The following is a 20879-nucleotide window of genomic DNA, read 5'->3' on the forward strand; positions in this document are numbered from 1 at the left end:
AGGAAGTCTGGGTACCAGCATTAAATACCCCAATATGGTCAGAATGATTTAAAAGGAAAGGCACATCTCAAAGCATGGGAGTGGATGAGACTAATCTTCCATGTGTAGGATTTGATGCCTTTATGACATGAAATAAGTCAACATTACCAATTTCTCTACCTAATTTTGGCCTAAGTATCTGCTTTAAAAGGAAAAGTAAAATTTAACTAACGCTATGATTGTGAATTTACTGAAACATTAACTTTAATGAAAATAATTTATATAGCAATGCTCAGATGCATGAGATCTGTAATTTAATTACAGCATTGTATTTGTTCTCATAGTTAAAATCATGCAGTTTACCATTCAACAATGTTATTTTCTGTAGGAGTCGGCGGGGCAAAGTCTATGGTGGATGGTTGGGAAACGGCAAGAAGGCTGGACCGGCCACCGATATTAGAAGTAAGAAGTTAAAAATAACTATGGTGTAAAGTTTTTCTAAAAAGTATTTTTTGAAACTTTTTTCATTTAAATAAACTTTTGCATATTTTAGAAACCTCATACGCATTGTTCTAAATGCTAATTACTATGATTTACTTTTTCCAAATTTCCCACTGTTTTCATGATAATATCAGGGCAGAGACTCAGAAGGCCAAACATACCGGTCATTGCCAGCTACGCCAATGCATCTTTGGAACATTCCTCTGTTTCTTCAATAAAGAAACAAAAGGAGCTGCGATTTAGTAATACAAAAGTTATGAATAAATATGTTGGGAGATCTGGGGAAGAACCACTAGTTTAGTAATGCTAAATATCTGTGTATCTCAGGATTACACCACTTATGTGAACTTGTAATGGACAGGGCACCCTAGAGTCTATGTAGCTGTTTAATTTGGCCAGTAACTAATTTGAGATAGAGAAACCAAGATGAAGTGAAACAAAAAATACGATGCCTTTCAATTTGCAAATCCCACTGAAAACTTGGTCAGAAAAGTGCTCTCCCCTTCCTAAATCGGATTTCATGTCACCTGATGCTTTGAGATATCAATGAACAAACTCTCCATTCTCAAAACTAAGGTTTGAACGTACATCATGTATCGGTATAGGTTTGACCAACAAAATATGTACCTTGAAAGGTCAAAACAAACTAATTAGAGAACCTATGGACTGGATTAGATAAAGATTGCTGCACGTTTAACATTTTGCAGGGATCTGTAATTGACACAGAAATTTAGAAAAACTTATCCGGGCCCCATGAACTCACAAATTGGCATGAGATATTTAAGAAATGATAGCAAAGAGGCAATTTACGTGACAGTGATCTACACATCAGGCCCCAGGAAACACTCTTCTATAGTAAGAAATAAAAGAAGCACGTCAACCTTTTTCACCTGTTGGTTTTCGGGACTGGTTTCTTGAATGACTCTAAGTTCGTTTACCATTTTCTTCTCTTCTGAATTCCAGAATGATGACAATGGCATTCTCTTGGTTCCGGGTTGTGAATGGGCAGTTTTCCGATTGGCACATCCTGGAGTAATAACTCGAATTGAAATTGACACAAAATATTTTAAAGGTAAATGCAAAGCCATAAAGAAGTACCTTATAATTGGTGTGTTTATTCTAAAGATTGAGTTCTATGGAAGTGGGACTGAGGACACTGGGCTCTTGGTGTGGCTTCGCCACTTAAGCTGTGTAATTTTGAGCATGCTACTTTAACCCTTAGAACTCTATCTATCTATCTATTATTTATTAATTTGAGATGGAGTCTTGCTGTGTCGCCCAGGCTGGAGTGCAGTGGTGCAATCTCGGCTCACTGCAACCTCCACCTCCAGGGTCTGAGCAATTCTTCTGCTTCAGTCTCCCGAGTAGCTGGGATTACAGGCACTCTACACAATACCCAGCTAATTTTTGTATTTTTAGTAGAGATGGGTTTTTGCCATGTTGGCTAGGCTGGTCTTGAACTCCTGACCTCAGGTGATTCACCCACTGTGGCCTCCCAAAGTGCTGGATTACAGGCCTGAGCCACTGTGCCCGACCCTTATTTATTTATTTTTGAGATGGAGACTTGCTTTGTCACCCAGGTTGGAGTGCAGTGGCATGATCTTGGCTCACTGCAACCTCTGCCTCCTGGGTTCAAGCGATTCTTCCTGCCTTAGCTTCCTGAGTAGCTGGGATTACAGGTGCCCGCCACCATGCCTGGCTAATTTTTGTATTTTTAGTAGAGATGGGTTTCACCATGTTGACCAGGCTAGTCTCGAACTCCTGACCTCAGGTGATACGCCCATCTCAGCCTCCCAAAGTGGTGGGATTACAGGCGTGAGACACCATGCCCAGCCAACCCTTTGAACTTTAGTAACCTCTCTATAAAATTCACATTTGGGCTGGATGACCCCCAAAGTCATACAAGATTCCATGACACTGTCCAGCTCTTTACTATAGAGGCTCTGCATCCCCCTTGGAAAGAGCCTGTGAGAAGCACAGGGATGGGAGGCACCTTTTTACAGAGAAGGGTCCTAAGCAGACTGACTGGGGAAGAGGAGTGGCCATTTCTTCCCCAGGCTTCACTTTTAAGACAGTGATTCACACATTTTAAAAACTGTGCACCTCTATTTGTTAAAAAATATTTGGACAAACAACGCTGATATTCTGTATTTACTTTCTTATGAAATACATATGTGTATTATTAAGACAATTCAAAAGAAGTTGATACAATTTTATAATTGTTATGTGACATTTTATAAGTACTGGATTGAGCATTCCATGTTAGCCATTTTTGAATAAATAGTGGCAGTTTATATTCATGTTTTGGGTGAGTGGTTTTTAAATGTCTTGGGAATTATTGTGACTTTACTCAATTATTAACCATTATATCAAGTTCAAGGCCAGGCTTATCAACAGTAGTGCCTATAATTATTTCAGGAAGTCTTGGTAATTTTAACTTATTTTGGAAAGACGGCATTTTATCTATTTTTTCTTTTAACTATTATTTTAGGTTCAAGGGTAAATGTGCAGGTTTGTTATGTAGGTAAACCTGTGTCATGGGGTTTTGGTGTACAGATTATTTTGTCACCTTGGTATCAAGTATAGTACCCAATAACCATTTTTTTCTGATCTCCCTCCTCCCACCCTCCACCTTCAATTAGGCCCCAGTGTCCATGTGCCGATGTGTTCCCATTATTTAGCTGCCACTTATGAAAACATATGGTATTTGGTTTTCTGTTCCTGTGTTAGTTTGCTAAGAATAATGGTCTCCAGCTGCATGCATCCATGTTGCTGCAAAGGACATTATCTCATTCTTTTTTATGGCTGCATAATATTCCATGTTGTATATGTATCATGTTTTCTTTAGCCAGTCTACAATTGATGGACATTTAGGCTGATTCCATGTCTTTGCTATTGTGAACAGTGCTGCAGTGAACATACATGTACATGTCTTTATGGCAGAATGATTTATATTCCTTTGGTTATATACCAGTAATGGGGTTGCTAAGTCAAATGGTAATTGTTTTTAGTTCTCTGAGGAATCGCCACAACACCTTCCATAATGGCCGAACTAACTTACGCTCCCATCAGCAGTGTATACATGTTCCCTTTTCTCCACCACCTTGTCAGCAACTGTTATTTTTTGATTTTTTCATAACAGCCCTTCTGACTGGTGTGAGATTGTATCTCCCAGTGGTTTTGATGTGCATTTCTCTAATGATTAGTGATGTCGGCCATTTTTTCATATGCTTGTTGGCTGCATGTACGTCTTCTTTTGAGAAGTATCTGTTTATGTCCTTGGCCCACTTTTTAATGGGGTTGTTTTTTGATTGTAAATTTGTTTAAATTCCTTATAGATTCTGGATATTTGACCTTTGTCAGAAGCATAGGTTGCAAATATTTTCTCCCATTCCGTAGGTTGTCTCTTTACTCTGTTGACAGTTTATTTTGCTGTGCAGAAGCTCTTTAATCAGATCCCATTTGTCATTTTTTTTTTTTTTTGCTTTTGTTGCAATTGCGTTTGGCATCTTCATCGTGAAATCTTTGCCAGTTCCTATGTCCAGAATGGTATTTCCTAAGTTATCTTCCAGGGTGTTTATAGTTTTGGGTTTTACATTTAAGTCTTTAATCCATCTTGAGTTGATTTTTATATATGGTGTAAGGAAGGGGTCCTGTTTCAATCTTCTGCATATGGCTAGTCAGTTATCCCAGCACCATTTATTGAATTGGGAGTCATTTCCCTATTGCTTGTTTTTTTTAAGACTGCATTTTAGATCTGGTTATGTAGCCATAGTTTTTACTTTTCAATGTGGCTGACTGAGAGTCAGGTGAAATGGCAGTTCTGGATTTTCTTGTTCATACATACTAGCATTTTTTGTGGTATATTTAATCCACAGTTCTCTGCATGAATAGTTTAAAATAACTTACTTATTTTTGTGAGGGATGCTTTAGATAAAACTAGATAACAAACAGTATATCCACTTAAGCAGGCACCCAAAACTGCAACAGGTCATGAATCTACCACTGTTGATCACTCAGGATACCTCTGGTACATACTATATGATGACTATAATGGAAATGAGGGAGCATGGCGGTATCCACTTATAGCAATAATATAGTAAGTTATATCAAATACACAAAGCTTAATATACATTCGCATATGTATGTATATCAGACAAATAGAAATAGCAGCTCTAGTGTTCTCTTCCTGCATCCTTTGTGTCCGTATGTACCCCAGGGGCATGTTCGCCCACCCTGGAGACCACCGTTTTGAGAGATGGGCCACAAAGGGGGCATGTGAGCCACAGCCTCCTCTTTTGCAGGGTTCTTAATTAGCAGCTCCTACTCTGTTGATCCTAAAGAGCCCCAACAGAAGTTCTCTCTTCTCAAAGAGAGTGGGACCTTCCCCCCAAGGTCCTCTAACCCCACTGAGCACACGATTCCTGTGATATTCCAAAGAGAGAAGAATCTCAGGACCATATACTCTCACCTGAAGATGACTCAGAAATTCCCAAATACATGTGTGTGGCTGGCGCCCAGCGCTAGCTAATATAAAACTCAGTATTTCCTTTTGATTGTCATGTTAAGAAATATGTCATAGGAAAATATTTTCCAGCTTCATAATAATTTCAGATGAGCCACATAGCAGTCTGCAAGTAATTAAATCTGCAATTGAGGAAGCTTATCAAATACATTCAGATTTCAAAGTGAGAACGCTATACATTCAAACTGAAATGCGCCAGCCCCTTCACATATGGTGGACTGCTTCTGAGTCTTCTGAAAAAGAAATGTCTATTTCATGAGGCAATCTGAGCATCACAAACCAGTTTGTTCCTTCTCTCACATACTTCGTACCTTTGCTTTTGCTCAGGAAGAGCAGGAACTTATTCTTTGCTGGGTTTTTGATCTTATTAAAAAAGCATGATGTCCTATATGCCAAACTGAGTGTAAATGAGGGCAGAAAATCACACTGTGTTTTGCTCCAACAGGCAATGCTCCTGACAGCTGTAAAGTGGATGGGTGCGTCCTGACAACTCAAGAAGAAGAAGACATGATCAAGCAAAAGTGGATTCTCCCGGCCCATAAGTGGAAACCACTGCTTCCAGTGACCAAGGTTCGTGTGGCATGTTATTAGGAGCCAGCACTCAGACTATGCTATTTCCCTAAGATTCTCTTTTGAAGGATTAGGATACACTCCAAGGTTTCTGCTCAGTTTAATGGTGAAATGAATGAGGTTTAAAACCCCTATCTGAAAACTTAAGTAAGAAGGCAGGCTCTATTTCTCTCCACTTTTGTATTTCCAAATTTTGTTAGAACAAAATTGTTACGTGCTCAGAATACGTACACGGAAACATGTCTCTGCATTATGTTTAACTTTGTAGAAGGGGCTGCTAGCACATTTAAAGCGATAATGGACCTACAGGTGGACGCTCTGAGATATTCCACAAGTGTCTTCTTTGATTTAGAAAGAGGGTCAGGCTGGAGGTGAGAGCTGCTCCCACGTAAAGATAGGGAATAATCTCTGGGAGAGACCAAGATGATCTCTTCTTTCATTTTCTTATCAATTTGCTTATGTATAATCAACTAGGAGAAACAATTGATGGGCATTTAGGTTGCCCATCAATTGTTTATTGGGGCCTGATTATTCATGTATTCTTTGGGCATCCTATCCCTACTAGCAGATTTTCATGGAAAGCCAAATTATCATCAATTAATAACTTATTTTAAAGCCCCTTCGCTTAAGTCCAAGCCAAAGGTTTGCCTGGGGCGTGGGCTCATTCGGCCACACAAGCCCTGTTAACAGACTAGGACCTCTGCATCTGCTTGCTTTTCAGCTGTCTCCCAACCAAAGTCACCTGTTCGATAGCCTGACCCTGGAGCTCCAAGATGTCATCACTCACGCCAGGCTCACCATCGTCCCCGACGGGGGAGTGAGCCGCCTTCGGCTCCGGGGCTTCCCCAGCTCCATCTGCCTCCTGAGGCCCCGGGAGAAGCCCATGATGAAGTTCTCAGTGGGCTTCAAAGCAAACCCTTAACACACACAAAGTCCCGGTGTCAGACACACAGCAGGAATTTCCCAGTCATAGTCTTCTCTTCAAGTGTTTTGAACACCTGGTGACTTAATAAAGTGGTCATCTCACAAATGGATCTCTGTATTTAATGTTGCTATGAGGCATTTGGTAGCTCACATACTGGCTACGGCTGTGAATGGTGGTCTCTAAGGCACTACTTTTTTTTTTTTTTAACATTATAAGATATTGATATTGATAATATCAATATTCTGTACCTTCGGTGTGGACTTCCAGCCATAACATGTAGCCTACTGTCTTTGAAACTTTGTCAAGCTCATCAAAACCTTTGGGAAAATATATTTCTAGAATCACTCAAGAGGACTGGCCTATCTTTACCCAGAGTAGGAACGATTCTTCCAAAGACGCCCTCTCCCTTTGAATCATTCTTAACCCCAGTGAGGGTGCGTTCTGAATGGCACACGCCTGACACCGCACACCAGCGGCTACAGCGCTGCCCCTCACAAACTCCAGTGGCTCTGCACAGCTCCTCCTCTGGTGGAAAAGCTCAAATTCTCCACTCTGGGCCAGGAGTCCTAGAAGATTTTGGGTCTGAACCGGTCAAATTCAACCCAAGATCAAAGAAACAGAGGTTCAAAAATGTGAAGCAGCTCCCAGCACCCATCCAGTGTTGATTGTCAATATGGTCCTGGTCCTTCCATAACGCCCCTCTCTACTGCTTCTACAGAGGAGGGCTGTGAGTGTAGGGGAGGGGGCACGGTGGGCGTCCCAGGGAGCTCAGCACAATCATTCTGGCCTCCTCCTCCTCTTTTCCTGGGCTCTGCCTTCACGCCAGTCACCTCCCCTGGCTCCGCGTTGCCCCCTCACCTGTCTCCGCCCTGTGCCGCGCCTCACCTGCTTGGTCTCCCCGTTACCCAATCACCTGTCCCTGCCCTGTGCCGCCCCTCACCTGCCCGGGCTCCCCGCTGCACCCCTCACCTGTCCCTGCCCGGTGCCGCCCCTCACCTGCCCGGGATCCCCGCTGCCCCCCTCCTGCCCCGGCCTCGCGCCCCTCGCCCTGGCGGCCAGGCGGTCACAATCGCCCAGGGTCGCGTCAACACGCAGCCTCCGCCCGCCTAGCAGCCCCGTCCAGTCCCCGTCCCGTCCCCGTCCCGCGCCCGCGGCTGGAGAGGACCTTCCGTCGGCGGTGCCTGGGCCTGGACGCGGCTCTGCAGCCTCCCGGCCCCGGCGAGCAAGGAGCGGGGCGCGGCCATGGGCACCCGCGGGCCCTCCGCGCTGGTGGACACCACGCCCGCCAAGACCATCGTGGTGTACCGCAACGGGGACCCGTTCTACGTGGGCAAGAAGTTCGTGCTGTCGCGGCGCCGCGCGGCCACCTTCGAGGCGCTGCTGGAGCAGCTCACGGAGCAGGTGGACGTCCCGTTCGGCGTGCGCCGCCTCTTCACGCCCACGCGTGGGCACCGGGTGCTGGAGCTGGACGCGCTGCAGGTGGGCGGCAAGTACGTGGCGGCGGGCCGCGAGCGCTTCAAGGAGCTGGAGTAAGTGCGCCCGCGCCCCCCGCGCCCCCCGCTTCCCCCGCGGCCCCCGCGCCCTCTTGGGTCTGAGCGTGGTCAGGGCCGTGCCCCCGAGGTGTCCTCTCCAGGCTTCCCTCCCGGCTCAGGCGCCCGTCTTTGGAGTGGATCAAGCACCGCGGAGTCAGGCCGCCCCAGGCCACGTGGTTTTCTGGGGGCGAAGCGGAGGCAGCCCTACCCCAGGGCCCCTTCCTATGGGGCAGGGCAGGGCGAATCAGGACCGCTCCAGAGACTGCCCGGAGGGCGTGGGGGAGGGGCATGGGGCAGAAACAGGGGGGGTGTGGAGGAGGGCGTGGGAGAGGGGTGTGGAGAGGGGCGTAAGGGCGGGGGGAGGGACATGGGGGACGTGGGGGCAGGGCCTGGGAATGGGGCGGGTTGGGCAGTTCCCATCTGAAATCGCTCAGGGTGGCCCCTCTAACTCTGTGTTCATCACCTGGGCCTGCGTGCATTTTCAAGCTTGCCTTTAATTAATGAGACTATTGCCCTCCCACGGTTTGTGTCTGTAATCCCGTTCTTGCAGCCTGTGTCTGCTTTCTGTGATCTCAGCTGCTTTTCTCTCCTGGTCCTTTATTTCCTTGTAGGTGTCCTTATTTTTTGACTGTGAACTACTCCTTTTGTATAGCTTTGTGTGGGGACATTCTTCGAGAGCTGAGATAAAAGTGAGATTCCCCAGAGAGGATTTCCATTTTCTTTCAAATGCTCCCAGTTCAAAAATGCTCTGAATTAAATCAGCATCTTGAGTTTTGTTTGTTGTTTTTTGAAAAAGTAGTAGGATTTAGTGCGAGGGCTGGTGTATGGTTCCAAATTCTTAGTGGTATTTGCAAAGATGAGAATTTACTATTCAGTTGTTTCTGAAGAAAAATCGTAAGTCACAGGCATCACAGTTGCTAAGAGGTAGAATCTGGATTAGCATATTTCAGAGTGAAATTATTACTATGATAATCCTGTTATGTATGAGAATTCGTGGACAAAATTATATTCCTTTAGAGCCATGTAATTTGTGAGTATTTCTTCTGGGCGAGGCAGATGATGTCAATATCTAGAACAGACATCTCACCCAGGATCCAGTGCTGAGTGTTGTTTTACAATTAAATAGTATGTTTCTACAAAAACTGACTTTAAAGTCCTTTTTGATACACATATAATGAAAAGTATTTAACTTTATCCTAAGACATTTCCTTGTAAAACTGGCCTATGTTTTACATGTTAGCAAACGGGGAAGGAGACATACCAAGCGCCTGCCACGAAGCCTGGAGCATGCCTGGGAGATGTTCCTCTTTCCTCTTGCTGTGGGGCCAGACGTTTTCCAGCAGACCCTGTTATACCTCCAGTTTTGTAGAGAGAGTCTCCAGTCTCCTGGTTTATTTAAAATGTTTTGGACATGTAGCAAAAGTATTGAGAAAAAATTGAGATGTTTTTCTTCCCAGTGCTTTTACTGTTTATGATTACTTTTTGGGAGGAAAGACATGTCACCCACTGCAGAGGGAGGGCAGTTGGGGTCCGTGTGGCAGACAGCCTGGATTATTTTGCGTTATCTATTATCCATGCATCTTCAGTGCTGTAAAATAGATGAGCCGTGTCTGCATGTGAAGGTCAACACAGAGAGCACGTGGGGTTCCTTTTCTTCAGTTTCTTTTAGGTCATTGAGTATGAAATTGGAATTCAGACTTTGGTGAGCAAAGCTCTGAAAAGTGTGGCTGGATTTTCACTGGTATTAGTAAAGTAAACTAGCTCTTGGAAATTTATATTCTGTAATTGCTAAACCATTGAGCAGTGCAATTAATTTTCACCGGAAAACAATATTCTAATTGTGTCACCAGCAAATGGACTTTGAAGTGAAGCCTGTTGATATGTTAGTGATCTGGGAGCTCCCCTCGTAATAGTGGTTTCGAGACGGTGCATTAAAAAGACAAACATCAACAAATCTATCCAATATCCAATCATTACTCAGACATTTCCTGGAGTAAAATAATTTGAGACCCAAAGAACATAATTTTTTTCTTTATAAAACAAAATATTATAATATTTACTTTTCAAAACAATTTAAAGTGTCTAGGCTTTATAGCCTAGAATTAATATTTCTTTTGTGGAGAAAGTCATATTTACAACAAAATCTAAATCGGGGTGTTGCGTATGTGTGCACGCATGTGTGTGTGTGCGTGTATGTGTCTGTGTGTGTTTAGGGGCGGGACCCCAAAGAATTTGAATGCTTAGGAACATTACCCTGTTTACCTTAGAGCTGGTTGCTGAGACATGAGTGTGAATGTGCTATTTGAATCAAACCATCCTCATTCTTCCTCAACCCAGCTTTTTCTTCTCATCTCCCTGGCCACCCATTTGTACCTGGGAACTAGCAGATGACAGGAGAAAGAGGAAAAGTTGTGATAGATGACAGGAATGCTGGCTTCAGAGCCTCAGAGCCAGAGACTGGTGGAATTTAATCCTGGCTTTCTCTACCTGAGTAATGTTTAACAAGTTAAATAACCTCTCCAAGACTTGGTGTCCTCATCAATAAAGCAGGCTTAACATCCATTCTGTGGTATGGTTGGGAGAATGGAATGAATGCCGTACGGTAAAGTGCCTGGCACTGGTTCTCATGGATGGTTTCTTCTCTTCCTTTGTTCTCTGGAAGTAGCCAGGAGGGAGCTTGCACCTGCTGGTCCCATCTCAGCTTCACAGACCCACTCCCTGCCCACCTCAAGGCACGCTAAGCCCACCCAGCAGGCTTCTCTAAGTGCCTGGGTTAAAGACCTCAGGTCATGGGCTCTCTGAGGAACTATTTGTCTTTTCTTTCTGTTTTTGTATGTTCTTGGGAGTGCAACATTGAAATAATAAATAGTATTTTGTGTTTTTGTAGGATCTTTTTATGTGTTTTTCTGTGTTAAATTTTATTTTTTGGTTCCATGTAATGAAAGTCAGATGTCTCATTTGGGAGATTAGTGTTCATAAACAAAGATGGAATTTGGGAATTTAGAACAAATTTAAAATATTTATTTGGAAAAGATGAAAACTAGACTAGCTAGTGAAGAGTGGCTACAAGGGCCTCCAGGCAAGTGGAGAGGCTCAGGCCGAACTCAGCCAGCAGCCATGTTTTGTTTGGTTCACACAATTTTCGAAGATTTGAGTTGGCTGCAGCATTTTATATTTGGGAGAATTCATGTAATAATATGAACTTTTGGTCTCCCTTGGAAAAAATAGAGGATTTGATTGTTCAGAGGACTTGGTTGTAGTTGCGCGCATCTCCACTATCTGGACGTGTGAGGCCCTGTCCACCCCAGAAGGGAAGGGACGCTCCCACTGGCCACAGCCCCCACCAGTCCCTGAGACCACCCTTGGCGAGTGTCATCATTTACTTGACCAGTTTCTGTGGGGATCTGCGTCTGTGACTCTTTATTGAACACTTAGTTATTTCTTCCCCTTCTATTTACCAGTATAAGTTGACGCTTCTCTAAATATTGCTAAGACTATCAAAACCAATAACAATCTCAAATACATATTTTTTTTTAAATCAGGAAGAAACCTTAGTATCACATATAAATTTGAAGGTATTATTTATTACCCGTGAAAACATTTTATTTTTGAGGAACATGGAAGTCCCCAAAGTCCCCAACAGTAAAAAAACATTGCGTTAGTAGGGCTCAGACACATTTTATGCTGGTGACTCTTTTCCAGTTTGCAGTTTTGGCAAAAGGGGAGCAGTGTTGACTTTCTGTGAGCCAGGAGGGAGCAGTGGGGCTGCAGAGGAGCTGGAGGAGAGTCTGGGTTTCTGGTCCGACCTTAGCCTGTCATGGGAACACTGATGAGCTTGCAGTTCTGGGCCTTCAGCGACCTGGTTACAAAATGCTGTTGAATTCGATGATTTCTCAGGTTTCTCTTTAATAAAATTACATGAGGGAAAGCAATGTCACTTAAGAGACACTTTCAAGGGGCAGTGCCAGTGGTACCCAGTGTGAAAACTGTCCTACAACAGCATTGCTATTGTATTCTGATGTGGATTCTAACACCGAGACAATTTTAGATTCTAGTTCCAAATTGCTGTGGGGTTGTATCTATTAAGCCGGAAAAGGACTCATTTCTAAAGAGTCTGGAACTTTCTGTGTAAATATCTTCCTTCTAATGATGTTTTCTTCTTTCTTCTTTTGCAGTTATATTCATATAGTTCCCCGAAAACCTGCAAAGATAAGGAAGTTGAAGGAAGTAAGTGTTCGCTTCTAACAACTAATAATGGAATAAATTGGCCAACTTGGTAAAAATGTAAATGTTGGCATAGAATAATTGAAGTTTTACAGAAGCAGTGTTTAGAAGGGAATGCCTGCAGAGATGTGTTGCTCTTGAAGTCAGAACACGCTGTGCAAGCTTGTCATACTTGTCAAAGCACTTAAGTAACCAAGTGGTGGAAGGCAGTGAAGAGAGGCTAAGATGTGCGGAGGGAGATAGTCATCTTTGAGGCACACTGTGCAATTAATTGAAGTTTTCATTTTCCTTTTGTTTTGGGGGGGTTTGAAAAGACAGGTCTCAGGAAAAGTTATTTAGAGTTATGCAATGTTGAAGCTAATTATAATGCTAAATTTAAAGATTTGTCCCAAGTTCTCAACATTTTTGTACTTGATAGACACTTATGAGGTCTGCAGGACAGAACATTCCATCACACTGTTCTTATCACTTGATTCTTAGTAAAAATAACCATTTAATTTGTTTAAAGAGACATTCCTTTTTTATAAGCAATAAAAACCACAGTTTTAAGTCAGATAGTCTGTTGATATTTAGAATTTAACGTTTTTACTTAAAATGGACTTATTTTGTGGATTATTACACAAGTGAGTTATTTTGAGGGCATCTACTTCTCTGAGTTGCAATATTGCTGTTCTTAAATTTTCTCACCTGTAAAATGGAGATGATAATAGATACCTCAGACGCTTTTTGTAAGGACTAGATGATAAAATACATATAATGCGCCAGCACTAGTTAAGTGCTTCCCTCTACATCTGACAGAAGCTGCTCTTCTCTGTGTCTTTGGAGCGCCACCCAGAGCTCCATGCAGGACACGCCAGTAGCCCCAGCATTGTTCACAAGCACCAGCTTGCAGAATCGTTCTGCTGCTTTCTTGGAGTCTGCCCTTGAGGGCAGTTAAAATAAGTCAAATGTATTACTTTACTCACCTTAAATTGTAACTTGCCAAGGACGAGAGGGCAAGTTTCCAACTAGAAAGCAATTCTGGCAGTCACTGAATTTCAGGGCTACCTTAATAAAGAGCGTGGAAGTGATTTGTGATCATCCTGACACCTCTGTACCTGTTTCCCCTCTCCATGTGGGGCTGGGAGTGGGATTAAGCAACAATTCTGGAAATCACCCTTGAGAACACTTGTTAGAGTTTGAGTCTCAGTTCATCCTTTGCATATTTCAGTGATTTAAATAAGATATGACTTAAAAGGCAATATTTTAGGACAGGGAGGAAATTTCAGACTATCTTGTCAAAACTTCTTTTTTTCTGTAGGTAGGAAGCCTTGGTCTACAGACATGAAATGCTGAGCAGGCACACCAGGATTTCCACACCCACGCTGGCCTTGTCCTCCTAGGGCAGGGATTAGGTTGCTGGGCACTCACTCTATGAGGCTATAGTTACCCAAAAAAGTTTAAATTTTTTTTTATTTTTGAATTTCCACTTTGTTCATTTCAAAAATGTGATTATAAACATAGTTCTCATTGAGAGAGGTGTCAAAAATACTGTGCAGAAAATCAAAACTACGGTGAGATACCATCTCACACCAGTCAGAATGGCTATTTAAAAATTATTTTATATTTTTTCTTCAACTTTTATTTTAAGTTCAGGAGTACATGTGCAGGATGTACAGGTTTGTTCCATAGGTAAACATGTGCCATGGTGGTTTGCTGCACAGATCATCCCATCACCTAGGTATGAATCCCAGCTACTCTTCCTGATGCTCTCCCTCCCCTCATTCCTCCTCTCTGACAGGCGCCAGTGTGTTTGTTCCCCTCCCTGTGTCCACGTATTCTTATCATTCAGTTCCCACTTACAAGTGAGAACATGTGGTGATTAGTTTTCTGTTCCTGCATTAGTTTGCTGAGGATAATGGCTTCCAACTCCATCCATGTCCCTGCATGAGTACATTGCGTGATGCTGAGGTTTGGGGTATAATTTATTCTGTCACCCAGGCAGGGAGCATAGTATCCAATAGTTAGTTTTTCAACCCTTGCCCCATTCCCTCCCTCCCCCATCTATTAATATTAGTCCCCAGTGTCTACTGTCATCATCTTTACACCCATGAGTACCTACTGTTTAGCTCCCACTTATAGGTGGGAACATGGAGTATTTGGTTCTCTGTTCCTGTGTTAATTCACTTAGGACAATGGCTCCAGCTGCATCCATGTTCTTTTTTTATGGCTGCATGGTATTCCATGGTGTATATGTACCACATTTTCTTTATCCAGGCCACCGCTAATGGGCACAAGGTTGATTCAGTGACTTTGCTACAGTGAATAGTGCTGCAATGAACATATGAGTGCATGTGTCTTTTTGGTAGAATGATTATTTTCTTTTTTGAATGGTAGTTCTGTTTTAAGTTCTTTGAGAGGCCTCCAATGGCCCTGCACAGTAGCTGAACTAATTACATTCCCAGCAATAGTGTATAAGCATTCCCTTTTCTCCACAGTCTCACCAGCACCTTCTGTTTTTTAACTTTTTAAAAATAGCCATTCTGCTATTATTAAAAAGTCAAAAAACAACAGATGCTGGCAAGGTTGTGGAGAAAGAGAATGCTTTTACACTGTTGGTGGTGGGGAGTGTAAATTAGTTCAACCATTGTGGAAGACAGCATGGTGACTGCTCAAAGACCTAGAGGCAGAAATAGCATGTGGCCCAGCAATCCCATTACTGGGTATATACCCAAGGGAATATAAATCATCCTGTCATAAAGATACATGCACATGTATGTTCGCTGCAGCACTATTCACAATAGAAAAGACATGGAACCAACCTAAATGCCCATCAGTGACAGACTGGATAAAGAAAATGTGGTACATATACACCATGCAATACTATGCAGCCATAAAAAAGAATAAGACCATGTTCTTTTTTTTTTTTTTAATTATACTTTAAGTTCTAGGGTACATGTACACAACGTGTAGGTTTGTTACATATGTATACTTGTGCCATGTTGGTGTGCTGCACCCATCAACTCGTCAGCACCCATCAACTTGTCATTTACATCAGGTATAACTCCCAATGCCATCCCTCCCCACTCCCCCTCCCCATAGTAGGCCCCGGTGTGTGATGTTCCCCTTCCAGAGTCCAAGTGATCTCATTGTTCAATTCCCACCTATGAGTGAGAACATGCGGTGTTTGGTTTTCTGTTCTTGCAATAGTTTGCTGAGAATGATGGTTTCTAGCTGCATCCACATCCCTACAAAGGACATGAACTCATCTTTTTTTATGGCTTCATAGTATTCCATTGTGTATATGTGCCACATTTTCTTAATCCAGTCTGTCACTGATGGACATTTGGGTTGATTCCAAGTCTTTGCTATTGTGAATAGTGCCGCAATAAACATACGTGTGCATGTGTCTTTATAGCAGCATGATTTATAATCCTTTGGGTATATACCCAGTAATGGGATGGCTGGGTCATATGGTATTTCTAGTTCTAGATCCTTGAGGAATCGCCATACTGTTTTCCACAATGGTTGAACCAGTTTACAATCCCACCAACAGTGTAAAAGTGTTCCTATTTCTCCACATCCTCTCCAGCACCTGTTGTTTCCTGACTTTTGAATGATCGCCATTCTAACTGGTGTGAGATGGTATCTCATTGTGGTTTTGATTTGCATTTCTCTGATGGCCAGTGATGACGAGCATTTTTTCATGTGCCTGTTGGCTGTATGCATGTCTTCTTTTGAGAAATGTCTGTTCATATCCTTTGCCCACTTTTTGATGGGGTTGTTTGTTTTTTTTCTCGTAAATTTGTTTGAGTTCTTTGTAGGTTCTGGATATTAGCCCTTTGTCAGATGAGTAGGTTGCAAAAATTTTCTCCCGTTCTGTAGGTTGCCTGTTCACTCTGATGGTAGTTTCTTTTGCTGTGCAGAAGCTCTTTAGTTTAATTAGATCCCATTTGTCAATTTTGGCTTTTGTTGCCGTTGCTTTTGGTGTTTTAGACATGAAGTCCTTGCCCATGCCTATGTCCTGAATGGTATTACCTAGGTTTGCTTCTAGGGTTTTTATGGTTTTAGGTTTAACATTTAAGTCTCTAATCCATCTTGAATTAATTTTTGTATAAGGAGTAAGGAAAGGATCCAGTTTCAGCTTTCTACTTATGGCTAGCCAATTTTCCCAGCACCATTTATTAAATAGGGAATCCTTTCCCCATTTCTTGTTTTTGTCAGGTTTGTCAAAGATCAGATGGCTGTAGATGTGTGGTATTATTTCTGAGGGTTTTGTTCTGTTCCATTGGTCTATATCTCTGTTTTGGCACCAGTACCATGCTGTTTTGGTTACTGTAGCCTTGTAGTACAGTTTGAAGTCAGGTAGCGTGATGCCTCCAGCTTTGTTCTTTTGACTTAGGATTGTCTTGGCAATGTGGGGTCTTTTTTGGTTCCATATGAACTTTAAAGCAGTTTTTTCCAATTCTGTGAAGAAAGTCATTGGTAGCTTAATGGGGATGGCATTGAATCAAGACCCTGTTCTTTGCAGGGACATGGGTGGAGTTGGAAGCCATTATCCTCAGCAAAAATAATTTTTAAACTCTTTTGGGTAACTATAGCCTCATAGAATGAGTGCCCACAACCTAGTGCCTGCTGTAGGAAGACATGATTTTTAATGCCTGAAAACTATTCCACCATGTGAATTTATCATAATTATTTAGCCCATCCTCTTTGAGCAGACTTTTGCCTTTTTGCTATTTTAAACAGTGATATAATGTAACGGATCCTTTGTGGAGACACGTTTGTTCACATAAAAGATTATTTATAGAGAAGTAGAATTAACATGCATTATTTTAATCTCCTAACTATTTACTTCTGGATTGGATTCCATAGTATTTCTGAAAACTGACATTGCTTCCGACAGTGCATGAGATGCCCAACACCACCCTCTGGGGTCATGGGGATGGAGCTGTATCATGTCAGTGTGCAGGGCTTGGAAGTGCCTGATGCTCATGATCCTGCCCCCATTTCCTTTTGTGGAAGTAGTCACCCCTAAAAAGGGTTTGCAGTTATTATTGTTTGTTGTGTAAATGCTTGTCTTGGTGGGACAAGCGTTTGCTTGGACATAGGTCAATGGTGGAGCCAGCCCTGAATGAGTTGGAACCACCTCCAAGAGCTTTGGCCGACACACGTGATTTACTCCAAGAACTCTGCTGTGCCTGGAGGGGACTGTAAGAGTAGCTGAGATTCAGAGCTGTGTCCTGCCATCCCATACGAGAACACAGAGCTAACTGGTCACAGGACCTAATGGCATTAATACTACTTACTAAACCACAGTTTGCCTGCCTTGTGGCTTGTGGGGATGCACCTATGATCCCAGAGACAGTATAATACTTAATGAACTAAAAGACTTGTTGGCCAGGTGCTGTGGCTCACACCTGTAATCCCAGCACTTTGGGAGGCCAAGATGGGAGAATTACTTGAGCCCAGGAATTCTCGACCAGCAAGACCCTATCTCTACAAAAAGTAAAACAAACAAACAAACAAACAGTTATCCAGGCATGGTGGCATGTGGGAAGCTGAGGTGGGGGGATTGCTTGAGCCCAGGCGTTTGAGGATGCAGTGAGCTATGATTGCACAACTGCACTCCAGCCTGAGCAACAGAGTGAAATCCTGTCTCAAAAAAAGAGACTTGTCTTTGCTTGTTTTCCTTGTATATTACGTTCCAGAAATAGAAATGCTTTGGTCAGATGCCAAGTGCTAGGACTTCATGGATTTCTTTGTGAGTCCCCCATGCTGCTGATTTTGTATGTGGCCATATTCACGTAGCCAGGGCTGAGATACCTGCACATCACACTGTGCATTGGAGTCGTGTCAGTCCTTGAATGCTTCATCATTGTGTTCAATGTCCAGAAGTTTCCTTTCTTTTAACGTGGAATGTTGTGTGGCTTACGTTCTCAGCATGTTTTCACACCTATAGTCTCATCTGCAAAAATGGAAAAATAGCAACCGTGTGAGTGAGGCAGAGCAGGCCTTAATACCTGCCATTTAAAAGATGAATAAATAGTTCAAGAAAGGTTAAGCACCATCTGCAGTTGGGTGGCTCGTTTGCAGTAGAGCTTGGACTAAAACCAAGCATTCTAGGAATGACTCCAGAATTTCTCCCACTCTTTTCCCAGGAAAAGACTCATGACTGCTTTTTGTACAACTTGCTAGTATTAAATGAATTTCTTCTATTTAATTCAAAGAATTAAGGCATCGTAGGAATTTTTTTTCTGATAGATGTTCAAGCACTTACATCACAGAAAGAGAACCCTGGTGTGCAGTGGCAGCGGAAGGCACCCCCCAGTGTCTTGAGTGAAGGTGCAAAGCAGCTCCCCCAGGGAAAATGCAGGGAGCCAGCAGGATGGGGCACAGGGTTCTCCATGATCCATGCGAGGGGCTGGGGGAGCTTCCGTAGGAAGAGCACCAGAATGAGAGCCTTCCCCCTCTGCTGCTCCACCTCTTTCTAGGGTGAGTTGAGAACAGCTGCATCCCAGGCGCCCAGGGTCAGGGGAGCTGCCTGCCTCAGCCCTAAAAGCTCCTGGAGACCTTGTTGGAAGTTAAGGCCATGTGCAGCCCTTCCTGCACCAGTTCCAGCTTGATAGGCCTTGGTCTATTCACACACTGGGGTTTAAGGATGTTTACAGTAGCATTTTGTTTTTAAATTACAAAATGCTAGGGACAACCTGAATGTCCACCAATAGAGAAATGGCTAAATGATTCGTGTTATGTCATCCCGGGATTAGATCTGTAGGGATTGATCTAAAATGGTATCTGTCACAATGTGGGCAGGATTCAGTGAGATGATCTTTGTAAATCACTTTGCCTGGTGCTTCTGACATACAGCAAGAGCTCAATAAGTAGTTGGTGCTGTTATTATTCATAATGCCTTTAAATTGTAGTTCATCCTATCCAAATTTGAGATCCATGATTGCCTACAATTTGAATACCAGTGTAAACTGTTTTACAAATTAAATGTGGCATAAGCGTTTGCCAAGTCCAAAAATTCAATGTTTAAATGTTTTACTAAGTCATTTAGCCTTATTTTGTGATACAGTAATAATGAGCAGAAAGACCTAGCTTCTGTAAATTATTCTTTCCCAGAATTTCTGTTTTGGTCAAAATATATTAGTGGGAAAATGGAAGAAGCTTCCCAAGAGATTTTGATTTATGTAGAAATTTACTTAAAATTAATGAGAATACCATAATATACTTTTAATATTGTAATGGAAATGATTTTTAAAATACTTCAATATAATGAATTTGAAATTGCATTTCATTAAATGGAGGGATAAGGACAATTAGATTAGAAACAAATGCTCTTGGGGTCTTGGCTTTCAATGACTGTGCCATGTTGGTTTAATGAGAAAAGTGTCGTTGGTCTTACTTCAATGGAAGAACTTTTATTATAGTACGACATTGAGATTTCTGGTTTGTAATCTCAGGTTGTAGAGATTTAGGCAGATTTACTAGGAACAGATGAATACCAATTCAATGTTTTTTCCCCCACGAAGAATGTGTTCCAATTCTACTCTTTCAGTGAGCCTATCCTGGACTAACAAGTGTACCATTCATTTAGACCACACTTTTGTCATGGAAGAGAAGGACATGATTTACTGAGATGAATTTTTTAGATCACTGCAGCTACCAATGAATCTAACTCAAAGGTTATTTTAAAATTAATTTCTTAATATATATTTTAATAAAGTGTTTTACATGATTTCCTGCCTTACCGAAAAGCCTGGATAATAAAATTTAACTTTGTCCAGGTGACTCAAGCTTAGGCTGCAGTACTTTGGGCTGGCTGAACCAATAGTCACTTCCACCATATTTCTTAGTGATCTTGCCAATGGCAAGACCACTGTTTGCCCTTTGCTGTTGACCTGTCAGGAGCACATTCTTTGGAAGCCTCTGCTTCCATTTTTAAAAAAGTACCCTATAATTCATGCTCACTGTAGAAAAATGAGAAAATATATGTAATTTAAAAGAAAAACATATTCATAATTCTATCATTCAGAGATTAACCACTGTTTTTCCATATGCTTTTGACATGTACACATTATACCTATACATACATGTATATACTTCTAGCCTTATAAATATATTTATTTAAGCAAAATGGGAGCATAATCTACTTTACTTTTCAAATTTGCTTTCTATTTAATGATGTATCGTGAAATCTCTACATGTCAAGAAATATGTTCCTATAATACTTTTTAGTGGATTTAGAATATTGCATTAAGAGATGTAGAACATATGTTTTTGAAACCAGCCTTCTTTTGCTTGACATTTAGAGAACCTTTTTATATGTCCTACTAAACTGCTCTCCTGAGAGATTACACCAAGTTAAATCTGTGCCCACTGTGAGACTGGGTGTTTCCCACACCTCCCAAACACTGTGTGTTATCCTTAATTTTCCCAACACATTGCCGTGCTGGTGCCATAGCTTTGTGGAAATATCATGGGCTCTGTCATTTGGACTTCTCTGCTCAGTTAATGGGTATGGCTGTATCTATGAAATAGGGGTTAAATGTAATTATCCATGTATTCTGGTCATCACAACATCCTAAACTTTCCATCCATCCATCCATCCACCCATCCAATTTAATCCTAATGCTTG

At 42.2% G+C, this 20879-nt stretch overlaps 2 protein-coding genes across 2 annotated transcripts in view; both read left to right on the forward strand.

The window, feature by feature from the left end:
• ALLC (allantoicase) overlaps window positions 1–6605 on the forward strand; it is a 43526-nt gene extending 36921 nt beyond the window's left edge. Inside the window, exons 9-12 of the mRNA XM_025354542.1 lie at window positions 368–441; window positions 1444–1552; window positions 5451–5575; window positions 6297–6605. Coding sequence (XP_025210327.1) covers window positions 368–441; window positions 1444–1552; window positions 5451–5575; window positions 6297–6497 — 509 coding nt within the window. The 3' untranslated portion in view covers window positions 6498–6605. The remainder of the gene's footprint in view (window positions 1–367; window positions 442–1443; window positions 1553–5450; window positions 5576–6296) is intronic.
• A 1014-nt stretch (window positions 6606–7619) lies between these two features.
• The window catches only part of DCDC2C (doublecortin domain containing 2C), a 101433-nt gene continuing 88173 nt past the window's right edge, over window positions 7620–20879 (forward strand). The window contains exons 1-2 of the mRNA XM_025353508.1: window positions 7620–8029; window positions 12208–12259. Of these exons, the coding sequence (XP_025209293.1) occupies window positions 7743–8029; window positions 12208–12259 (339 nt within the window). The 5' untranslated portion in view covers window positions 7620–7742. The remainder of the gene's footprint in view (window positions 8030–12207; window positions 12260–20879) is intronic.

This window comes from Theropithecus gelada, chromosome 13, assembly GCF_003255815.1.
Source record: "Theropithecus gelada isolate Dixy chromosome 13, Tgel_1.0, whole genome shotgun sequence".
In the NCBI taxonomy this organism is placed as follows: domain Eukaryota; kingdom Metazoa; phylum Chordata; class Mammalia; order Primates; family Cercopithecidae; genus Theropithecus; species Theropithecus gelada.